This window comes from Cheilinus undulatus, linkage group 11 (assembly GCF_018320785.1).
Source record: "Cheilinus undulatus linkage group 11, ASM1832078v1, whole genome shotgun sequence".
NCBI classification, from domain to species: Eukaryota; Metazoa; Chordata; class Actinopteri; order Labriformes; family Labridae; genus Cheilinus; species Cheilinus undulatus.
In genome coordinates this window covers 15,124,183-15,146,519 of record NC_054875.1, presented here as the reverse complement: position 1 = coordinate 15,146,519, position 22,337 = coordinate 15,124,183, and the positions used below count along the sequence as shown (strand labels likewise).

General features: G+C 38.8%; 1 protein-coding gene and 2 non-coding genes across 4 annotated transcripts in view; 2 read left to right on the top strand and 1 right to left on the bottom strand.

Annotated features, from left to right (window-relative positions):
* Window positions 1-22,337, bottom strand: part of sema3h (sema domain, immunoglobulin domain (Ig), short basic domain, secreted, (semaphorin) 3H) — an 86,946-nt gene that overhangs the window by 32,092 nt on the left and 32,517 nt on the right. For both annotated transcript variants that reach the window (XM_041798307.1, XM_041798308.1), the window contains exons 2-8: window positions 19,443-19,597; window positions 14,631-14,693; window positions 13,779-13,898; window positions 11,574-11,667; window positions 10,958-11,077; window positions 9,900-10,045; window positions 6,905-7,019 (exon numbers count right to left, since the gene is read on the bottom strand). In XM_041798307.1, coding sequence (XP_041654241.1) covers window positions 6,905-7,019; window positions 9,900-10,045; window positions 10,958-11,077; window positions 11,574-11,667; window positions 13,779-13,898; window positions 14,631-14,693; window positions 19,443-19,597 — 813 coding nt within the window. The remainder of the gene's footprint in view (window positions 1-6,904; window positions 7,020-9,899; window positions 10,046-10,957; window positions 11,078-11,573; window positions 11,668-13,778; window positions 13,899-14,630; window positions 14,694-19,442; window positions 19,598-22,337) is intronic.
* Window positions 5,808-5,880, top strand: trnar-ccu. The gene has a single exon. It is a non-coding gene; the product is annotated as a tRNA-Arg (tRNA).
* On the top strand, window positions 5,887-5,958 carry trnam-cau. Its single transcript has one exon. It is a non-coding gene; the product is annotated as a tRNA-Met (tRNA).

Below are 22,337 nucleotides of genomic sequence, written 5' to 3'. Positions count from 1 at the left end.
GTTTAAAAGATCAAGATTTGATTTAAAATGGAAATTTGTGAATTTAAAAGGTAACAATACAAAAAAAAAAGAGTCAAAATTATAAAATTAAAAGGTCAAAATGTGAAATAAAAAGCCAGAATCCTAGTTTCAGTCATAATCTTGGGATGCAAATGAAAATATGAAATGAAATTAATTTCTTTCCCTCATTCCTGACTTTTTATCTAATTTTTTCTACTTTTTCAGATTTTTATAACTTAACAAGGATTTTTTTTTTAATCTTCAAGGTTAAATTTAGATTTCTATACTGGAGGAAATCTGCAGACCTCATAGCAGCAGGCCAATTCTAATTATGATATGATCTTACGGGCCGAGTAAAACTACATCACGGGCTGCTTTTGGCCCCCGGGCCTTGAGTTTAACACCTGTGCATTAAGGTTTTGTGGCGGGTTCCGAGGCCAGACCAATTGAGAATCACTGGTCTAGTGTGTGCATTTTAAGGATTACAATGTTAAAAACAATTCAAATAGTTCTTATGTCTGCGTTCTCACAAGTTTTTCAATCAGTTAAGATTTCAAAATTGTTTTGTGTGTAGCCAACCTTAAAGACACTACTGCCTCCTTTAAAAAACTCTGCTTGTTTATTTTAAAAGATTTTTAAGGTTAATTGGCCCTAAAAACATCTGTTAAACTCTTTAAAGGCAGTCATCCTGCTCAATTTATGGCAGACATTTAGGACATAAAGTTGGGTGAAAATCATGGGTTAAATAAATGCCTGACAGCCCACCGCTGTTGTTTTTATCCAGTCTTGTCCTGTCACAGAAACAAAACTAAGGGTCCGCAACAGAGAGCTGTTTAGGATGAAGCATCTCATCTTTGTCGTGGGAAAAGGTAACTGAAAGATATTTCTCTTATTATTTTCAGATAATCATCAGATAATCATCAGATTATTAGCAGAGAAGTACTAAACTAAGTGAAAGTAAAGTTTATCAACTGTCTGGGTGTAGACATCACTGTGCCAAACCAAGTGACACCATAATCACACAACAAAATCAATCATAAACAAATTTGTTGCAAACACTTTTAATTATCAATATTTATCCATTTTATCGACTCCTTGCTACAGCCCTGATGATTATGCTTAATTTTTTCTTGTAATTTTGATACCAAGTAATTTTAAGACTCAAAAATATACCTTATGGCATGTTTGAATCAATTTTGTTGCCGTGAAATAAATCAATGTTCATTCACTTTTATTTAAAAAATAATAATAATTTAAAGTTACAACTATAAAATCTCTAGCCTAAGAAACCAGACAGACACATACATGTCTTATATCCATTGCATGGGTTATATTTCACATCCATCTGGAATCACAGAGGGGGACTGGACAAACATTCTGTCTGTCACATCCATCACAGGCTGATCAGAGCAACAAAATAAGACTTAATAGGTGTGTACAGCCTTGGAGAGTAAACTACAGGCTCGACAGGCTGCTGTCATTGTTCACTCTTAGTGGAGCCAGTCCGTAAATCAAACTTTTGCTTTGCTCTGATTGCTCTCATCCTGTTCTGATAAAACTACCGCTGTAGCTACAGCCAATCGTGGCTCACCACCATTGTGAACCAGCAAACATTATGAATCTGCCTAATGACAGACATGGAACCTGGCCATTTCATTGGCTTTGCAAGTAAATATATACCGACCGATTTATGGTTGTATTTTAATGTTAACACTCTGCATCTAAATGTAACATGTCGTTTCCCCTGGCTGGCAAGTTTTTCTATAGATTACTCCCTCTTTCCTTTAAATATTTTCATTCCTCTTCCTTTTTTGTTTTCCTCTCAACAATGTTTGATTTGTCAGTAAATTTATTCTGGTTTCCAAAATTCCACTTTTAATAACAATGGGTTGTGGAGATGACAGCTGTGAACCATCATCTTCCTGTACTTCAGTGTTCATCGTTTCCCTTTAAGCTACAAAATATATTGTAAAATATGCTCCTTTGCCTTCTTCCTCACCTTCAGTTCAGTCCCACGCTTTTCCAGTGACGTCCTTTAAAACATAAATACCTCTTTATTCCCTCCAAGCACCAGTGGGTGATGTAGTGACGACGATGAGGTGCTGCCTTTTGTCTGGAACACTGAATCTTACACACTTAGACCAAAATAAATGCCCAAAATGCATGAAAATACCTCACTGTCTCTGCTGTTATGACTCAGAGTCCAGCCACAAAGGATTGCTCTCTCCTGCTCCAAAACCTCATAGCATGACTCTTCTCAACAACAACCACAACACGGACAGCAGCAGTAAATAGCAGAGAATCCTTTCCTGTGGTGGTGGGAGGGAAATCTATCTTCCATAAGAGGGAAGACTGTAAACATGAACCACTTCTACTTGACTGTTTGGTTTGGAATAATTGTGGTTCAATGATGCCTGACATACAAATTCACACAAAGAGCCAGACACATCACTTCAGCAGTGATCCTAATGAAAGTGAACACAGCCTGTACAACCACAGACACAAAACAACTGCAAAGTAAACTCCAGGCAGTCCTGTGTTATGAGTCAGTTCATCAAGATCCAGATGCTCAGTAAAATATAAAAAGCCTACAGTAAAGCCCTAAAAATGATCAAATATGTTAGTTAGCAACAACAATACTCTTCAGGAATGGGATGTGTATTAACAATTTAAAAACCTGTACTTAAAATAAACAAAGGAAATACATTGTTTAACTTGCTAACACAGAAGCACGGTCCACGGCTGCATAGCTTTCTCCTGTACCTTCTGTAACACAGTAGCAGTCAGCTTTCAGTGCTTTAAGCTCAGTAAAACTGTAAACCATAGATTCTTTAACAGATTTGTTTTCATTCATTGTCAAGCTAAGACGTCTGACGCATTGTTTTTACAGTAAAGATGGATGCATCCCGCATCCTGCCAAATTCCTTTCACCTGTGAAAACAGCAACAATGTCACAGTAGACAGACAATGAATACAAATACTGATAAAGTTTCTGAACACACACAATAGCAGCTCTGCACCACCTCTGGCTGCACATTCTCGTTACTACATAAACTCTGTATACTGCATACTAAGCTTATGGTCAGTATGCCATACTGAAAAGCATGTTCTCGCTGCATCACATGACTTTGTCACTGAGGTATTTCCCTCTTATTTTGATTTTCAGTATAGTAATAACCACACATCAATAATATGGTAAATGATTTTCAGACAGGATGCTTCGAAGGTTCGTTTACTGAGATGGATGGGGGAAAAAGTCCACAGGTCAACCACAGATGTAATTCAATGCTAGGTTAGCAAGCAGACAAAACCATCTGTCCTTTAGTAAAACTGAAAGAAAATAAACATGCTTGTGGGGTTGAGAGACAAATTGATTTAACTGATGAATCAGGTTTTTGGGAAATCAAGATTTTGAAATTGAAAATGGAGTTACTTCTTTCCAGTAACACCAAAGTGAAAGCTACTGTCAGAAACATTAATTTTATGTTAGTTATGGTCACCCTGTAAACAAAATGCTAATTGCATACTGCTCATGTGTAACCAGTCTTCTCAAACTAAAGAAAAACATCCTACTCAGTTTTCATATCAATCACTCTGGATGCTTTTTGTAGACATTAAAATTAAATGCTGTTTTGATCTGCGTGGCAAAAATTTTCATCTCCAACTGATTCTGTGACAAAGATGACAAGTGATCAAATACACAAACAGAACAAAAAAAATAAAATAAATACAATTTGATGGTCTTGTTTACTGGCATACATCATGGAGAGACATCAGCATTACTGTCAGTCTGTTTCTAAAGCAGACAAAAACTTTCAGAGCCAGAGTGTAAATGTAAATAACCCGATATAATGCACTTAATACAAGTTTAAAGCTCAGAGAAAAAAAATCAGTTTACTTTTGTTACATGTGATCATTGAAATAAAAGTAAGCCTGTTTGAATATTCATTTTCATTCGGAAAGAAAATAGATGGATTCAAATTTTTAGTTTGATGTGAAAATATCAGAGATTATATTTTTAAGCAATACCAACCAGCCCTACATGCCTGTATTTTTAATATTGCTATTTTAAGATATTTGAGTGTTATTCCTCAACATTTAAAATGTGTTTCAGCACAGTTACTTTTATTTTTACGCCACTCATTGGCTGGTCAGAGTGCTTTGCTTGATAGCCACAATGCTATTAAAAAATTCTGTAAAAATCCTTTTATATCATACAGGGGTCTAGAAGTGACAAAAGAGAAATTAGGGATTTCTTGTGTACACAAAATTGCACACAATGAATGCAAATCGTTCTACATAAATGTATTTCTTTAGCCTCTGTAACTCTTACCCTAATTATTCCCCAGTAGAAAGACACTTCCTGTTCAAACTTCCTTTTGTCCTCTTTAAAATGTAAAAAGGTGAAACGATTGATCGCTGTGGAAGTCATGGATAAAATTTTAAAAACTGTATATACATTCATATCTTAAAACACACAGTCACACACAGAAATGACCAGGTGGTCCAATGAAGGACCCGCTTACAGCTGAGGGGTTATGGGATTTGTAGTGTTTCTGTGTGGCGGAGCGTGGCGTAAACACAACACTGACAGCATTCTTAACCTGATGGGTTAATCTTCTGTATATGGGTTTGTGGTTTTGCGTGCACATGTGTGTGGGTGCTGAAGTGTATTCACAAACAAATTTTCACGGACTCTTATCAGATGTGTAAAACATGATCAGAGGCATGCTGGGTAGAAATGTTTATGCTCTTGACAAGTCAGAACTTCCTTATGTACACAGGCAGGCTGAGGCTGGAGTTGGTGTGTATCTGAGCTGAAGAGTCACGTCCTTTACCCTGAAAGTCGTCTGTTTACAGAGACTGCAAAGATAAGAAACCAGTCTGGTCTCCAAAATCCTCTACCTCTATTTCCTTGCCTCCTATCTGTATTTCTCAAAATGTTTTGCTAAAGCCCTACTGGTCTTGCAGATGGTGAACTGGACTCCAAAGATTGTTGGTGACAACAGAGTGATGCAGTGGAAATGCAAAGGTGTCAAAATCAAAAGGACATTGTTCGGCCCCCACTATGACATTAGAAATACTCCGGGTTAGCCTAGCTCATACCATGTAGTTGATAAAGTTGCAAGAATTTTAATTCTCCTGCAGTGATTTGAAATTCTCATGAAGTAAATGCCTTTAGAAAACAGAGTAGCTCTGAGTGTGTACATGATGACAGCACTTTTTGTTCTCAGTCAACTCATGCCTCTTTTACGCTCACATTTAAATCAAGCTGTTTAGAACTCCACAATGGCAGTGATATATTCAGATATATTCAGATATTCAGTGTTAAAACCAAGATTAAAAAAATCTTTGGATAAAAGGTTTTAAAGTCATATAGCGGATCTGATTGAACAGCCGATCAGGGAAGTTCAGCTAGTTTCATGGATGAGTCATATTCCTAACCGTTTCTGATGTTGGTCATTAACGCATTTCTTTCAGGTAAGGTCTGCTAGAGAACTGTATGGGAGGTATGTTTGTATTTTGTAGATATAAGCTTTCTTCATAGTTTTGTTTTGAATACACTATCACAGTGTGTGGGTTTTCAGATAACAGTCTGTGCTCCAGGCAACAACTGCTGAGCTTAAGCATATTGTTCAGTCTCTAGATCTCTGCTTTTGTCCCAGAGTGCCTGTGTTTTCAGTGCTTTGCACATCATGTCAGCTCCCTGCTGTTTATGTCCCTTCCTATATTGTGCGGACTGTCGCTCTCGTTCTATTGTTCCACTGGACCCCACACAATGTCTGACTATGGAGGCAGTATCACAAGCCCCAGTGGCCTAATGGATAAGGCACTGGCCTCCTAAGCCAGGGATTGTGGGTTCGAGTCCCATCTGGGGTGACTGGTAGCAGAGTGGCGCAGCGGAAGCGTGCTGGGCCCATAACCCAGAGGTCGATGGATCGAAACCATCCTCTGCTAGCTGTTTTTTATTAGGGGCTATTTAACCTTAAGGTTGTTAAATTACCCACAAGGACCTTAAACCATGGAACCTGACAATTTATATAAACCTTTCGTCCTGACACATGACAAATAAGCTGTGCTGAGGCTGACTCACCTGTAAAATATTGATTTGTGGTACTAAATGTTCAGCAGAAACCAAAGCTCCTCTTAATGCTGCAGTATTGACGGCACATTTGGAGCTTTGATTTGCTATCTAACTTCATATGAGTCAGCTAAATCAAAGCTGAATATTTTTATTACTACAAGAAGTTTGATGAACTCACACTATTTCCAGCACTTAGTGACTGAAGACCCTGTGTGGGTTTTTCTAAGGATCCTTAGAAAAACCACACAGAGAGCAGATAGAAGCATACAGCCTAATTTTCTCAAAATACACATCAAGTCTCACGCCTACATGGACCTGCTCCTGAGTGCACACACATGCATTGATCCAACAGGAGGAAACTGGCGCAAATCCTTGATAATGAATAAACCCACAGCAATTGAGTGTTGAGCCCAGTTGCCGTGGTTACCAAGGCTGAGGCACGAAGACGAACCCAAGGTGACCGACAGGGCTGTTGATCACCGTGGCAACAGTGGAGCCCTGCATACCCACACATACACACATTCGCAGACGCACAGTGTGTAAGCGTTAGTTGAGCTCCTTTGAGTTTCTTCAGTCTGCAAACTTTTCTCTGTAACCTCAAAATATTTGAGAAGTTCAAAACTCTTCGTGTCTCACAGTCTCACGCTCACAAACTCACATACTGGCTGACTTTTTTGAGTGCATTCCCTTTTTAATGAAGTATTCAGCGACATAAGTCCAGCTTTTGTCGTGACTGCTGGTTGAGGCCTGGCTGATGTGATTTGTTTTACTGTGTCTGTAATGTGTTAAATGTGTCAGATGATGCTCGTCTGTACTCACGCAGCCGATCGAAGTGTGTCTGTAGGCCCTCTGGTCCTGGGACTGAGCACACCATACGAGCCTTCTGGAAGGTACTCCACTTGTTTACTAAACTCCTCTGGCCTCCGATGTCATTCTAGGCCATAAGAGGTACAAGAATTAGACTATGTAGGCATAGGTATGACATAGGTTATCCTCTCTGTGTTTGATAAATCCAACCCAATGGTACTTCAAAAAAATCAAACAATCCAAAAGGGAGGTTTTATATCTAAAAAATCTATATCTAAATCTTATATCTATATTTCACATTTAAACTTTGTAAGTTTATATCTCGTATATATAAAATTATTTAATGACAACAACATTACTGAGGTTGTAAGGTTTTTATAACATCAAGACTCTAAGATATTCAATTTACTGATATGGAAAAAAAGAAACACACATAGGAGTAAAAGAGAGTTTTCCTCTATATAAAATGAAACTATTGCCTGTATTAATGGCAACCATAAGAAAATCCCCACATGGCTATCATACTGTTCATATCTTTATTTACATTCAAACAATTAGTTAAAACCGCTCTCTATTATCATAGTAAACCATGTTCAGGCAGTGTGCTTTGTAGTAGGGCTGGGAAATTATGGCAAAAGTCTAAATAAAGATTAATTGAACTTTTTTCTTCAATTTAGATTAATGAACTAAACCAAACTTGGTTTGTGATGTAAATATTTATGTAATTTTTAAGAACTGACTGAAATTTTGTATATTTTCAAATAAATTGCATAAATCTGGTGTACTTTGAGAAGAGAATTACGTGACTAAATCTCTTTAAACAATTCTGTGCCCTTGTAGTAATTAAACCAGAGTGCTACTTATTCCAGTTTGATTGGCCAATTTCAAATTAATTTTCCTGGTCTGACCCCCTGATAAATATAGGATAATGCAGAATTTCTTTCCTTAAAACCTGTTACTGACACAGAAAGTTTTTTTTGGTTTGTTTTTTCAAACCCTTTGGAGGGTAATGGATGTTTAATTCTATGTCCATTACAAAACAATAACAATGAACTCTTTATCCAAATATTTTTATTTGAAAAATGTAGTATTTATCATGTTTTGTATTAAATGATTTAAAATACTGACCAATATGTCCTGATTATAGATCAATCCTTGTTATCAAATGCTCACATGCTGAGGTTTTATTATTTAAAATAAAAACATTACAAGACTATTGTTGAATTCTGCTTTACTGAATAACTACCAAGCCAGCACACACGGGAGAGACAGAACTGTGTGGGCGAGCGGACACACCAGCAACGAGAAAAACAGATCATACGTGTACATTTAGTTGGGACAAGATCAGAGACATGTCTGTCTATCCAAAAAGTTTGAAGTTTCTTCTCCTCTGCTAAAGAGCGCTGTCTGTGATGCTGCCCGTTGCTCATTAACACACAGAGCAGCGTTTGTCTGCTGTGTACTCTGAAGCGGTCTGTTTGCTGTATGCGCAGCATGAAACGGCTCATGTGCTGCGTTTGTGCCAACTGTCGAGCAGGCCATTGGCCTTATAAAAACTTAAATGGGGAAAATTAGACTATGGCGGAATACATAAGATAATGGCACTGTGCCACTGACTGCTCGCTGTTTGAGTTTTCATCAATGGCGGACTGGATGGGGTGGTGTCACGTGACTTCTACTACTTCTTTTGGGTTTCCAACAAGCTACATCCCTTTTTACACCTGGCTGCCTGCCACGTGATTACATTGCCCGTAGTGTCTTTTAAAGGGGTGGTGCATTAGTAGAGAGGGAATTATAAAGGAAAAAACTGAAATAAGCGACCAGTTTTATGTTGGTCAGAGGCCCTAAATGTCGGATATGATTCTTTTTCAATTAATCACTCAGCACTACTTTGTAGGTTCATTTACTTAGATGAAGAGGAAAAAACATCTATAGGTCGACTGGAAATGTAAAGAATCAAGTCAGGGAGGAGGAGGAAGCAATGCTGTGTCTCTCCTCTCTCCTGCCTGCACCATTCACTGTGACTTTCTGTACAAAGTGCAGAGGCACAGACAGAAAGAAGGCCTAAGGAGCACTACAGTATAGCCGTAGCCTAATAAATCATATGAATCAAATGAAACCAAAATGCAGTAACCTCCCTGTAGTAGGGACTGTGGTAGTAGTAGTAGTAGTAGTAGTAGTAGTATGCACTCATTGACTTTAGCTGCTCCTCAATTACTCAGAAAGTCCATGAAAAGAACTCCCAAACTTTGAGCAGCTCCCATTAGATAAAAAATATTCACCAAGTTTTGAAATCCACGTTGAAATTGCTAGAATAAAAGTGAATTATCTCACTCAGTAAGCTGCCTGATGTTATACAATGATTCATGTAAGGACAGTAAGAAAAAAAAACAATGAGAAATGATGATTACATGTACCTAAAGATAACAAAAAAATCGTCATGACAAAAAAAGTTGAAAAAATACAGTTGTGAGAAATGTACTTGATTTTTTTAGGAATAAAATATAGATATGCAATCATGACCTTTTAATCCCAAGATCTACTCAGTTTATACAACTTGACCATGATAACACTGATAAGCCTGATAATTTACATCATGCCAATTGTGATATGAAATTTTTATATTGTAACATCTCTACCTCTATTTAACAAATCACTTGAATAATCAATAAATGTCTTATGACTTTTTTTCCACATGCAGAACAAACACATGGAGAAGCATTAGAGTAAACAGTCTCAGAGATAACCATGAACTTGTGTTCCTATAGGCATCAGGCTGATGTAAAAGCTGTATCTATAGGAGCTGAAAGGAACATCCAATCACACAAAGGGCTCCTTACATAAACACACACCTCATGAGACGCAGGCACACACAATGTGCAGCACGTACAAACTCTACCTGTTCAGACAAACACATGTTTATGTAAACTACATGCAGACGGATTCTGATATGAGCACACATACACACAGGCCTTCTGTCTATCTTTCTGTCAAAGACTCTTCATACCTTACACACTCTTGCAACTCTGGAGTAGAGCACCTTCCCAGCAGCCCCCTCTGCCTCCTGAGCTTGCTCAGTGAAGAACACGTAGACCTTATCATCTTCTGGGTTATCAGTTTCAGACAGTGGCGCTACCTGCACAAACTGGGCATCTGGATGGAGAGACAGTAAGACAGGTAAACTATCAAATCAACTGTAAGGAGATCCAATCCTGCTGATATGGATGTTATATGCATATGAGAGTGTTGTGCGACTGATAGAGATAGACCAAAGGGATGACGGAGGTTCACTTTAGTTTACAAACAGCAGAAAAATTCAACATGTATCTAGTTGTTATCAGAGGCAGACGTCGACACACTGGCCTGAAAAAACAACTGGACGTGCAGGAGATGGTTTTAGAGATGTAGACTCAGAGAAAAAGGAACAGTCAGACCAGTTCAAACTATTCAGTTTACAGAAAAGACAGCCAAAAGGAAGATGTCTAGTGACACAAAACCAAAGAGACAACATGAAAACAGACATAGAATAAACAGGTATTGAGGGATTAGTTGTATGCAATTAAATTAAAATGTTACTTACAACATATCAGCTAGTTAGCATTAGCTGTTAGCATTGTAGGGCTGCATTTTATAGTTACTGCCTAACAACAAAGGGGTCAGTGAAAACAAACTGGGAAGCTTCTAAGCTCTATGCAAAGTCTTTTAATTGGGTCTTTTCTCAATGATCAAAGTTAAACTGTATTATTATTGTGTATGTATTGATATTATTATATAAGTTTAAGGTGACCCCATGATTATGCAAAAAATATTACATAACAGAAAGTTTGAGGACTTTCCGTCATGATTAAGGAGAGGTTACAGTTACTGACAGTTTCTGGAGTCAGTAGAGAACTTAGATACGAAGGCATTCATGCAGTATGGCCTTCTAAAGAAAGATGTACCAAAGCTCCATCCTTCAGCGCCAAAACTACACATGCAGTGACCTTACTGCATATGAAATGCTCAGTTTCCGAGGTAATAGTCCTTTTTCTATTTTGACTTCTTTACAAATAAATTTGCACTTACCCTGCAGCCAGGTGGAGTCATACTGCTCTGTGCGGATGACGTGACGATTTCCGAGGCTACGGAAGAAGGCAGAATCCCGGCTCATGAAGTCTGAGGTGATTCCAGCATACAGCTCCCCATCTTCACAAAATAAAAACATGGTTTAAGTGTTCTTGGGTACAGCAGAATTTATAATGGTTAAGACAATTTGATTTTTTGTTCTTTTCAAATTTGTTGCAATGGTTCATACTACGATGTCTGAGTAACAGGACATGAAACAGAGGACACTCTTGTTGTAGACATTCTAGGACACTTTCTACAACAAGTTGGCTGGGGACAAATTTGTTTAACAACTTTGGAATGGTTCTTTTAGGTCAAAGGTCCATTGAGTTTATCTGTTTTCCAAAGTCCCCCCGCCCTCAAACAAAAAAGGCAATTTACATTTTCCTGTATACTGGGGGGAGGGGGGGATTGATTTGTATTCTGAAACAATTTTGGTTTTCCATACTAATATAAACTAAGATAAGTTCTGAAACAAACATTTTCCTAAGGTGTGTATTTGGTTCATTTGGCTTTTCTTTAAGATAAGTTCTGGTCATCCACGTCTTGCAATGTCCTTTGAAAACAAATTAATTACCAACAACAGCAGAGGCTGTTTTCTGGATTGGGTCGTAGGGACACTTCCCCTTCCCACACTCTGTCTGGCTGTAGGAGAGAGTCTGGTGCTCCGACTGTCAAAGGAAACAGAGACAGAGGTCACTCAGATGGAAAGGGAGAAAATCGGCTCAACAGAAGGAAGGCGACATGAGAAACACATCATTGGGGAAGACGTCTGATTGAATTTGAAGCATGTTGCCTTGGCTCTAATTCATTCAATAACTTACATAAATCATACCTGTCCACTAACTTTACTACAGCTGAAGGAGCCTGCCACACACACGGACACACACATGCACACAGTCACAGATTGAGCGGATAATTGAGGGTAATCGGGCTAAGTGGAGGGATTTCAAAATGTGTGAAGTTCAGTCTTAAAGCAGTCAGCACCACCAGTTCCTCTAAGCTCCATGTCTGAACCTCTCTGATCTCTCACACAGCCTTTCATGGGATTAGCTGTTCCCTGACACTCACTCTCACACACACACACACCCCCTTATACTTCAGACAGGCATGTATGAAGTAAATGTGAACACAGGAATGCACAGACCTGCATGCACAAAAAAATCACACATAAGTTAAAACCTCACAAACAAAGTACAGTCACAGGCACATACATGAAAAGAAAACTGAGGCAATTTAGAACCATTAACCTACTTCTGACAAAATGATAACCCACATGTGTCTACGTTTTGAGAAATGACTACCTTATCAGTAGGAAATAAAGGACACACATAAATTTGGGCTTTGGAGTTACATTTACAGTTCCTTTGACATGAAAATGTCAAATAAAAATCTCTGGCGTCTGCTCTCCACGGAGAGGAGCCTCAATGACAAAAGGTACAGTGTATATATTACAGACAGATGGCACAGGTACTGCCACCAGTGGATATATGGGTATAGGGGCAGACACCACACGCACAATATTTTAGCTGCTGATAGAGCTGTGTATAGGGGCGGTGACTGGGAATAAGAACACACACACAGGATGGTGGCAGGAGGTGAAGAAAATAGTGTTCTGTGGATTTAATATGTGCCATGACTATCCCACCCAATGTGTTAGAAATAGTATGTTTTTGTTGGTGGTATTGGTCTAGTTCAGTTTTAACATCTGTAGTAGTTTCTGCTATGATGCTAATTTTCCTGCCAATCATTCATCACTGAAAATGAGCTGAAAAGAGATGATATGAATGCTTTCAGTCAATCCATCATTCATTCATTATTTATGCAGTGACAATTCATAACCATAGTCATTTCAAGATGCTTTACAAAAAGGGTATTACATTATATTTTAATACCCAACATTAATTCACCATAAGCTCAGCACTCAGCAACATTTTGCAAAGTTACACAGGCAAGGTAGAAACTTTTTTTTTTACCAGGCAAAAACCTGGACCACAACTAGACAAAGGTTGAACAGCCATCGATTAAAGCTGTGTTGGGAATGTAAAGGGATAGGGAAAATGCAGATAGAGATAGAAGGGGGGAATACAGAACAAGAAAAGAGGAAGATGTAAAAGGGGATAGGAGGGAGAGGCAAAAAAAAGACTAGGGAGATGCAGAAAAGAAAAGAGGGACTGGAAAAATAAAAAGAAGAGGAAGTTGCTGAAAGAGAGAAGAGGGAGATACAGAAAGAAAGAAGAGGGAGATGCCGTAAAAAAAGAAGATTGAGATATACGAAGAGAGAAGAGAAAGAAGTAGAAAAAGACAAGGGTAATACAGAAAAATAGAAGAGGGAAATAAAGGAGGAGAGATGAGGGGAATGCAAACGAGAGAAGGGGGAAATGTCGAAAAAGAGAAGAGGGAGATGCCGAAAACAGAGGAGGGAGATATGAAAGGAGAGAGAAGGAGAGAAGAGAGAGGAGCTACTGTAGATGCTAAAAAACAGAAAAGGAAAATGCAGAAAGAGAGAAGACAAAGATACAGACAGAGAAATGAGGGGGGGTGCAGTTAGAAAGAAGGGGAAGATGCTGAAAGAGAGACAAGGAAGATTTAAGAACAAGAGAAAAGGGAGTTGCAAAAGAGAGATATCAAACAGAGCAACAACAATGTTTAAATAAATTCATAGTTGTCCATCTTAACGTAATTTCTTGGATATGACTATAAATTCAGTAATAATGGTAAGCATATTTGAAGAATACCAGTCACAGCTATGTAACAAAAAAGGTGTTGCTTGCAGTAATACCTGCTGGAAGATGCCTGTAGCTATGAAAGCACATCGAGGGTTGAAAGCTCCAGTCCCACAAATGTACAGATGAGTTTGATTGAAAGGCTGAAGGACTCGCAGAAAGTTAGCGCACTCCAACTGGAGAAATGCAGAGAAAAAGAGAGACAGAGGAGAAACAACGTTATAATAAATGGAGGGCACAGAGTAGTTTCAATTTGCTGAATCATAAACACCATGTAACAGGAGGACAGTGTAAAAACAGAGGGAACATAGACATATTTATGTGTCAAAAACATGAAAAGTATGTTTTTAATTAGGTATTACTGCGCAGGTAAAAACAGATTAATTTTATTTTTCTAAAGCTGTTAGAGTTTTCATACAAAGGGAATGGCTCTATGTGAATGAACTGAACTTGAGAGCAAGATAAGCATCCATGTATCAGATTTATGTGTGGCATGATGAGCATCACATGTTTTTAATCTAGATTTCCTGCATCTTGATATCCTGGCCAGCATCAGAACTTTCTTGTTTGTTTATTGTTTCTAAATGAATCAGATTCATTCAACGTCAGCTCCGCTTCAGATCGTTATCCATCATGCCACTGTCTTGATTCATTGTTGCACAACTTTTATCCAGTGTCTTGTTTGGCAGTGTAACATTTCTGCTCACATGAAAAAAAAATGAGAACAGCTGATTTGACCTGGCCTGTAAGCTGCTGATACATATCTGTGTACAGATCAGCGTTAACATACTTCCCTCCTCGTGGGACTTTAAAACTGATTACCTGCCTTCATGGTAAGACACAGTAGTCATACACACTGCTTCACTTATGCAATGTTTGTGTGTTTGTGTGAGTGTGTGTTGAGTCACCTCTGGATCCTTCCCAGCCATGAGACATTCTTGGACACGGTCTGGACTGGCTGGCCAGTACAGCTACAGCAAGTGAGAAAGATAAAGAAAACACAGAGGGGGTGAAAAGATGTAAAAACTGTTTTTATGGCTCACTCTAAATAAGGGATAAAAGATTCCAGGCACTGGCAGGTGCTTTATGAGGTTGCAGGGCAAAAGAGTCAGCAAAAAAATGATTAAACTAGATGAGCAAATGCAGAAAGAGCAGTGGGTACTGCTTGTGAGGGATCTTCAAGGAGAAGAAAATGAAAACCAACTGGCAGCACCACAGTGTCCTGTTTATGAGCCAAGCTGTCAGAGCAGCATGGTGGCAAAATGACTAATTAATCTACTGCTCAACTGTGACTACACAGGCTTTGGCTACAGTTACATGCACAATGAAGCAACTATCACCACAACTTGTTGAGTGAATTATCTCAGCCATGGTTATATCGTCAATGTGAACTGTGTACACAACACGTCATTCAGAAACATTATTGTTTGCAAATGTATTCTAGTAGATACTATTGTTTTTCCACAGCAGAAAGCGTCTTCTGGGTATTGAAGACTCCATGATTAATCCTGATTAGAGAGACTATTTAAGGGCAAACTTCTTTAAATCTTAAATTTAACCCATGTTTCACAATGTTCCTTTTTTTCCATGACTCAGATCATATCTCTTTTTCTGTCAGGTGTCTGTTCCAATCTTTACTTGAACATTAAGGGCCTGATTCACAAAAGGACTGTGATGCTTTTGCAAATGAAAGAAAAGGATAGTATGCAATTCACAAAGCATGCACATGCAAGCTGCACACAAACTGCACAGCTTAACAGACAGTGTTCTGGGTGAATTTGAGCTATTTGCATGTATGTAAATTAAGATATTTTCAGAGCTTTTTTGCAAAGTTGCCCCCTTACAAGGCAAATAAGACAGAGCAAAAACCATACATTTCATGAAGACATAAAAATCTCTGCACCTCATCAGTAAGGATACTATCTATTTTTTTTTTTTCGTATGGAAATAGTAGTTTTTCTTACTGACTTGTTCTATCATTATTGTTTCTATTGTGGTCTTGGCACAGAGCCCTTAATCTACCCCATAACTAGTAGCAATTCAGGTGTAAAGTACGCTCAGCTGCCAAACTTTGCGGGTGATTTTTTTGGTCGATAGGGTGCTTGAACAAGGCAGACTGTGGGTGCTAATTCTGCACAACTCATGGCACTATTGCTTTGCATTTACTGTTTATATTTTGTAATGACTGGACCCCAGAAAACAAAAAGATGTTACAAGTCTTGTGGTTAGATGTTGTGTCTCTCAGACCAGAAAGCAACAAGTTTGCATTTTTTTGTTTGACAGTTGGTCCACACTAAGACATAAATGCCTTGTGTCGTTTTCTTACATCAGCCAACCCACAGGCAAATTCACTTGACTGTTTTTGATATATATTTTTTTCATACTGTATGTAGACATTCTGTCATGTGCATCACTGTCAAATAAGAAAATAATATGACAGTTTTCCAAACTTTTTTCCAACCACTAAAATGCAGAACAAGAGACTCACTATGGAACCTGTCAAACTACACAAGCAAAGCTGAGGAGGTTCCAACTATGGCTCAGGGGCAGACATGTAGACATTCACAGACTAAAGTCTTTAGTGGAGGCAGGAGACAGTCTTTATCCACTTTTTTAGACTGTCTGAATCAGTAAGTCAGAATAAAATCCACATGTTTTGAATTAGCTCTAATTTGTCTCTTTTAACAGAATAGTTCATCTTATACGCAGGTTAGATAATCACCTTTGGAAAGATTCATTTCTAATCAGAAAAAAATGACTTCACCAGGCAATTATCTTAAAATCTGGCTCACCTAATAAAATTAATGTAATCAAAGCAACATGCGCATTGCATTTATAGGCTAAATTATATTTACCTTCTCTGTTTGTGTACACATAAACTCAATCAGTGTATAATAAGAACACTCCACAAATGGGAATCATTCCAATTCTTTCATGAAAGGCCATTAATGGGGAGAATAGTGGAGTCAAAGAAGACTAGAGAGGACACAGACTGAGACAGTGAGAGAGGTGAGGATTAGTGTCAAATAGCAGCTTCATGACTAATCCAACTATTTTCCTCAGTCAGTCATTCCCTTGGAGTGCAGGACTATGAAGCACAGATTAAAAAGATATGATAAGGGATCTAGAATATGCAAACACTTCACTAAAAAAAATCAGTGTCAAAATATCTGCCTATTCAGACCCTAACAGAAACACTCCTGTGCTTCTGTTTAACCACAGCAGGCTTCACTCTGGAACATGTGACACCAACTATTCAAAAGTGATTAACTACCAGTGATGGTGCTTTTAGGAAACATTTTCTCTAGATATCCAGTAATGGATCCCTGATGCAGTCATTCCCACGGATCCCAGTGCAAAGACGATCAGATAAGATTACAGACCACGATCCCCCTTATCTCCAAATACCACAAAATGACAGGAACATGGACCACCCCTAAAGGTTCCTCACCAGGTTATGGACTTTGGTTAATGGAAATGTGCCCCTCTGAGAAGAGCATGCTGGCTGTCATTTTGTTAAAAATACAAGAATGTGGGTTTCAGCACATAAAGAAAACTCTGGAAGAACAAAGTTCACAAATAAAACAAAGAAAAGTGATGCTATGATAAGTTTCTAACCCATGTCAGAGAAAAACAATCCTGCAAGTGAAAGAAAGAAAGAAAATGGAAACAATAGAAGTAGGGAAAAAAGAACAAATGTGCAACCACAGCCACAACACACACTCATCCCTTTGGTGACCCTTTGTGTAATGTGGGTTGCCAGCTGTAGACTCACACAGAAGGAATGCCATGAGGTTTTTTGCCTTGATCAAAGAAAAATGCAGCTGAAGGCAGCAACGTCACATTTGGCTCTGAACTGCCGTAGACTTGGAGAAACTGGTTACGTGTCCATCTCTCTGAGCCAAAGGCAGCTTAACTGACAGCACATACTGTATGCACTTATATGTGTTAGGTTAAAGCTCACTAATAGGAATCTCTAGATGTCAGAGAAAAAGAGTGAAGAAGAGAAAATTGTACTGTGAGTGCTTTTAACACTACGAGGGAAAAAGCTGTACACATGTTGGAACAGTATGAACAGACTATAAATACTATATGTGCAAACATAAAGGTTTAGAGGCAGAACAGAGCGGACTTATGAGTACTCTATGACTACCTGTCTTACTTTATTGGCTGGCTGCCTGCCTGAGTGGGTGCTTGGCTTGCTTGACTGTTGTCTGTCTGTCTGTCTGTCTGCTTGCCTACCTGTTTGGCTCACTGATAGCTGGCTTGTCTGACACATGAGGGTATTGATTTGATGAGGTACAGCTGATTTATGAAAAGGCAGCACTGTCGGTGGCCTTGGTGTGAACTTTAGTCTGTCTGGAAAACCGCCGACATATCTGTCTGGCTGTCTTGAACTGATGTTAAATGCATCACCTACACTGCATAATCCTGCAAAAATGTGTCACTTAAATCCAACAGATTTTTGTGATCTTTGCACATTAAAATTGTCCTTACTGATTTGCCGTTCTGGCATACATAAATTGTCCGTGTCTGAAGCTGAACCTGAACTTAAATCTGGACTGTTGTGTGGTACCCTGAATATTAGCTCTGTCTCACTGAGATAAGTGACATATGTTGGGCAGGAACTTGACCCGCTGAATCAGGACAGGGCAAAGCTGACTGTATGCACCCTGCTTCAGGGTTTTGGGCCTAATGCCACTGATGCCATGTAAAAATCCTGTTTTTGTTAGTGTTAGTGTGGACTTCAGGAAGTAAAATATTGGCATTATAAATATTAAAGTGGTCTGAAAGTGTTAGAAGAAGGAGTACAGTGTGATGTGCTGCCCCACTAGAAGGTCAAATTGCACTTTTCTTATAGTCTCTACACTCCCAGTTACATTCAGAATTCAATATTAGTTCTTCCAATAATCCTGTACAAGCACTGCTGAGACTGTACAACACCAGCAGACCCTCAGGTCTTCTGATCAGGGTCTGCTAAAGGTCCTTGTATACAAGACTCAAAACTAAAGGAGTCTGTGCATCTGAGGCTGTAGCTCCTTAACCCTGAAGCTATTTCCCCCTAGGACAGGGACTGAGAGCTCTGACCTCTGCGGACATTTTTAAAAGCAGTTGGGACCTATTTCTTTAATGTATGCTTTAATTTAATTTCTTTTTATTGTTTGTTGCTCTGTCCTTGTTTTGACCTTTTATTCTTTTTGTTAAGTACTTTGTGGCGTCTGCTGTTGAAAAAAACTATATAAATAAACTTGACTCACTTGCTCACATATAACTAAAAGATTAAAGTTTGCTTTTGATCTGTTTCTAAAAGTTATAAAAGGCTAAGGATTAAAGGAGCAATTTACCTTTTTATGGAGCGCACATCATTAGGCTACATCATGTGACATTTTTAAACTCTTTAGCTTCAGAAAGAATAAATACACAAATTATTAGAGTATACGTGATACTGTAATTTCACTGCTGAAACTCTAAATAAAGGAAAAACAAGCATAATGAAGGTTATAAGCAGATGGCAGATACTAAAAGGCATGTTACTCAGAGTCATGCAACATTCCCGAATAAGTCCAATCAAAACTCTAAACATCATTTATGTGATCTGCTGTAATTTGCCTGTTGATGACTCTCCTTGCATGTTACCACATGAAGTCTGCTGTATGTTTGCATCGTACCTTGTCTCAGATGGTATGTGAATGCATGTCAGTGTGTCCTGGAGTTCTAACCTTGCGTGGGTTCTGCGTTATGTCATCCAGACTAGTAGACAGCAGGTTATCTTTCATGGCCACGTACAGACGCCTTCGGTCCTCATCAGGTAGCAGGGAGTGCAGGTCTCCTGCCACTAAGGGCAGCGTAAGCAGGCGACCATTCTGGATCAACTCTGAAAAGGAGGAAAAGACCTTTTTTCAAAATCTATGAAATTAGATTATCAATTAGTGAAGTATACTCGTGCAACTTTGTGTTTTAGCTCATTATTCAAAAGCAAAACATGTAGCTAATACTTTTACTCAATACAACCAATTGAATAGGATTTTTTTTTTTTATATGCTTGATAATGTATGCGGCTTCAGTATAGGTGACATTGAGAAGATAGATTCTATTTGCATGTCCGTGCATTAACTGTTGAGCTGGAGCCAGGAGTCCATCAGCTAAGCTTAGCATAAATATTCGAGGCAGGGGGAACAGCTGCAATGGGTTTCTCCGAAGTTCACTCAGTCATGAACGTACTGTTGTATCTCACTGGTTTGATTCATACACAAACAGAAGTTTATGGTTTTACTGGTAAGATGGGCAGTTTCTCTCTCCATCCATTCTTCATGCTTCCTTTTGGAGCTAGTTTATACTTGCATTAACACGGTATAACATTCAGATATCAAGTGGTAATGGTTTATACACATTAACGCATAGCAAAAGGAAGACGGTTTGATATCTGATTGCTCAGAGTGGGAGTTGGTCTGGGATGCCTTCATCTGCATTGTTTTGGTAGTTTAAATGCTACATGTGGAACAAAGACCGACCATCAGTTGATGCAATCTGTTGTAAATCTGCCAGTAAGCAAAAAGTTGAATTTATATACATCCATGCAGTTTCACTCATTATAATGAGAGCTGCAGCTCTCTTAAGTGATCCGGATAATCTGGCTCCTCTAAATAATACCAGCCAGTCTTCTGGCTCCCAAACAGCTCTTCGCTTTAGGCACTTTTAGTCTAAAAAAACAACAACAATGGGGAAAAAATGAACTTGCTCTCAAACAAGAGCCAGTTTCTGCTATCTACATAAGAGCTGTCGTGAATGTCCAAAACCCATGCAAAATGTGAGGCCACGTCAGCTCCAGCCTCCTGATGGCTATCATCCTAGCCTGTGCCAGGCCCATGCCTTATCTCTCCACGTATCCTCTGGGCAGACTCCTCGAAGCCACCTCTGAGGCCTGGAAGAGCCCACCGGGTCCTGGGCACCCAGAATGCGGTGAGCTGAATCAGGCCCAGGAAAGCGTGCCAGGTGCCTGTAGAAGCATAGCTGCAGGTCTCGTATCCAGCAGCTGACCCTTCTCATCCTCATCCCTCACAGGCATGTCATTATCAAACACGTGATTGTGTGATGTCCAAAAATGAGCCGAAGGGAAGTCATCACTAAAGAGTCCAGTCAGCCTCACAATCATCTCCTCTCTGCAGCAGAGGCATTACCACAACAAATTATTTAGTTAAATACTAAATTAAGGAAAAAAAACATCCCAAACTTATACAAATAAACGAAATGCTACATTAATGACAGACGGGCTGAGTTATTGAGGCCAGTCATGAATCTTTGTTTTGACAGCAGACAGACAATCAGATAAACTACCGTATAAGCCACACAGTTTTTCTCACACTTGCAGCATCTGCCACACACTATTGTGTGTTGTTTGTCTTGCAGCTTCACTTCTCTAATCACACCGGCCACTTGAGTTGAATAAAAGGAATGTATCTTTTGTGAATAAACAAACGCAGTCACACACACTTCAGCACAGAAAGCCTTTATCTGAATCACATCTCCAGACAGATGCATGATAACAAATGTTTCTGATAAGAGGAACCAGCCTGCAGATAAAATGTTTGTTAAACTGTTGCACCACATAATCTATGAGAACTCTGAGCAAACCGCACGTACGTCTGTCTTGTGTTAACTCATATTTTAACAGCCAAGTATATTTCAGAGGATTGGACCTGGCATCAGCTAAAAGCATAAACATATAGGCTTTAAAGCTGCACCAGGCCTGGCTTCACACGTTGGCAGCTCTAAATAGCAGTGAGAGCTGAAAAGCAAAAAAAAAAAAAAAAAAAAAGGTTTGAAATTCAAAACCCAGAAAAGTGGGTCTATCATGCTGATAAGCTGCATACTCTTGTTTGGCAACCTAGATTTTCAAACTAACACAATTCTTTTTCCAGTCTGACTTTATACAGCAAAGCATACTTTGGGATAATGGCCTCTGATAGGCCAGTGCTGCTTTGGCCTTCAGGTTCAATCAGGGTAAGAATTAAAAGAAATATTATTGATCATCTTTCAAGCAAATGATTCATCATCCCTTTAGTTTCTTTAAAGCAAACAGCTAACTTTGATTAAAGGAAGATTCTGTACCGTTTTGAATTGTTCCAGCCATGGGAAATAATATTCCTTTCTATCTTTACTGTTATGGATAACCCTGTCAAACACACTTAAGGTTTCTGGTTTTCTACCAGTGTTGTCCAAACTAGTTTGAATAGATCTCCTGTTTTGTAAGGACATGAATGTACATGTATCTGTTTATGGATTTTTGTACATCACATTTCATGCTACTGGGTAAAGTTTAAACCTGCTGAACTCTTTCTGGGCGGATAAATTTGTCACAGTCTGCTCTGCCAGTTTCTTTAAATCTAATTTAGAAATTAAAAAAGACATTGTAACAAGACAACACAAATCTGAAGCATATATTAAAAAAACACAAAGATTTCTCTGCTTTGCCCATAACCAAAATGAAGGAAAACTCTCTGTGAATACACAAAGTGAATCTGTTTGTTGACATCTCTGCATCTGCAGGATTTTTCTGCAGACACATGGCAACAATCTAACTACAGCTCTCTGGGGAAAAAGTGATGACTTACTCT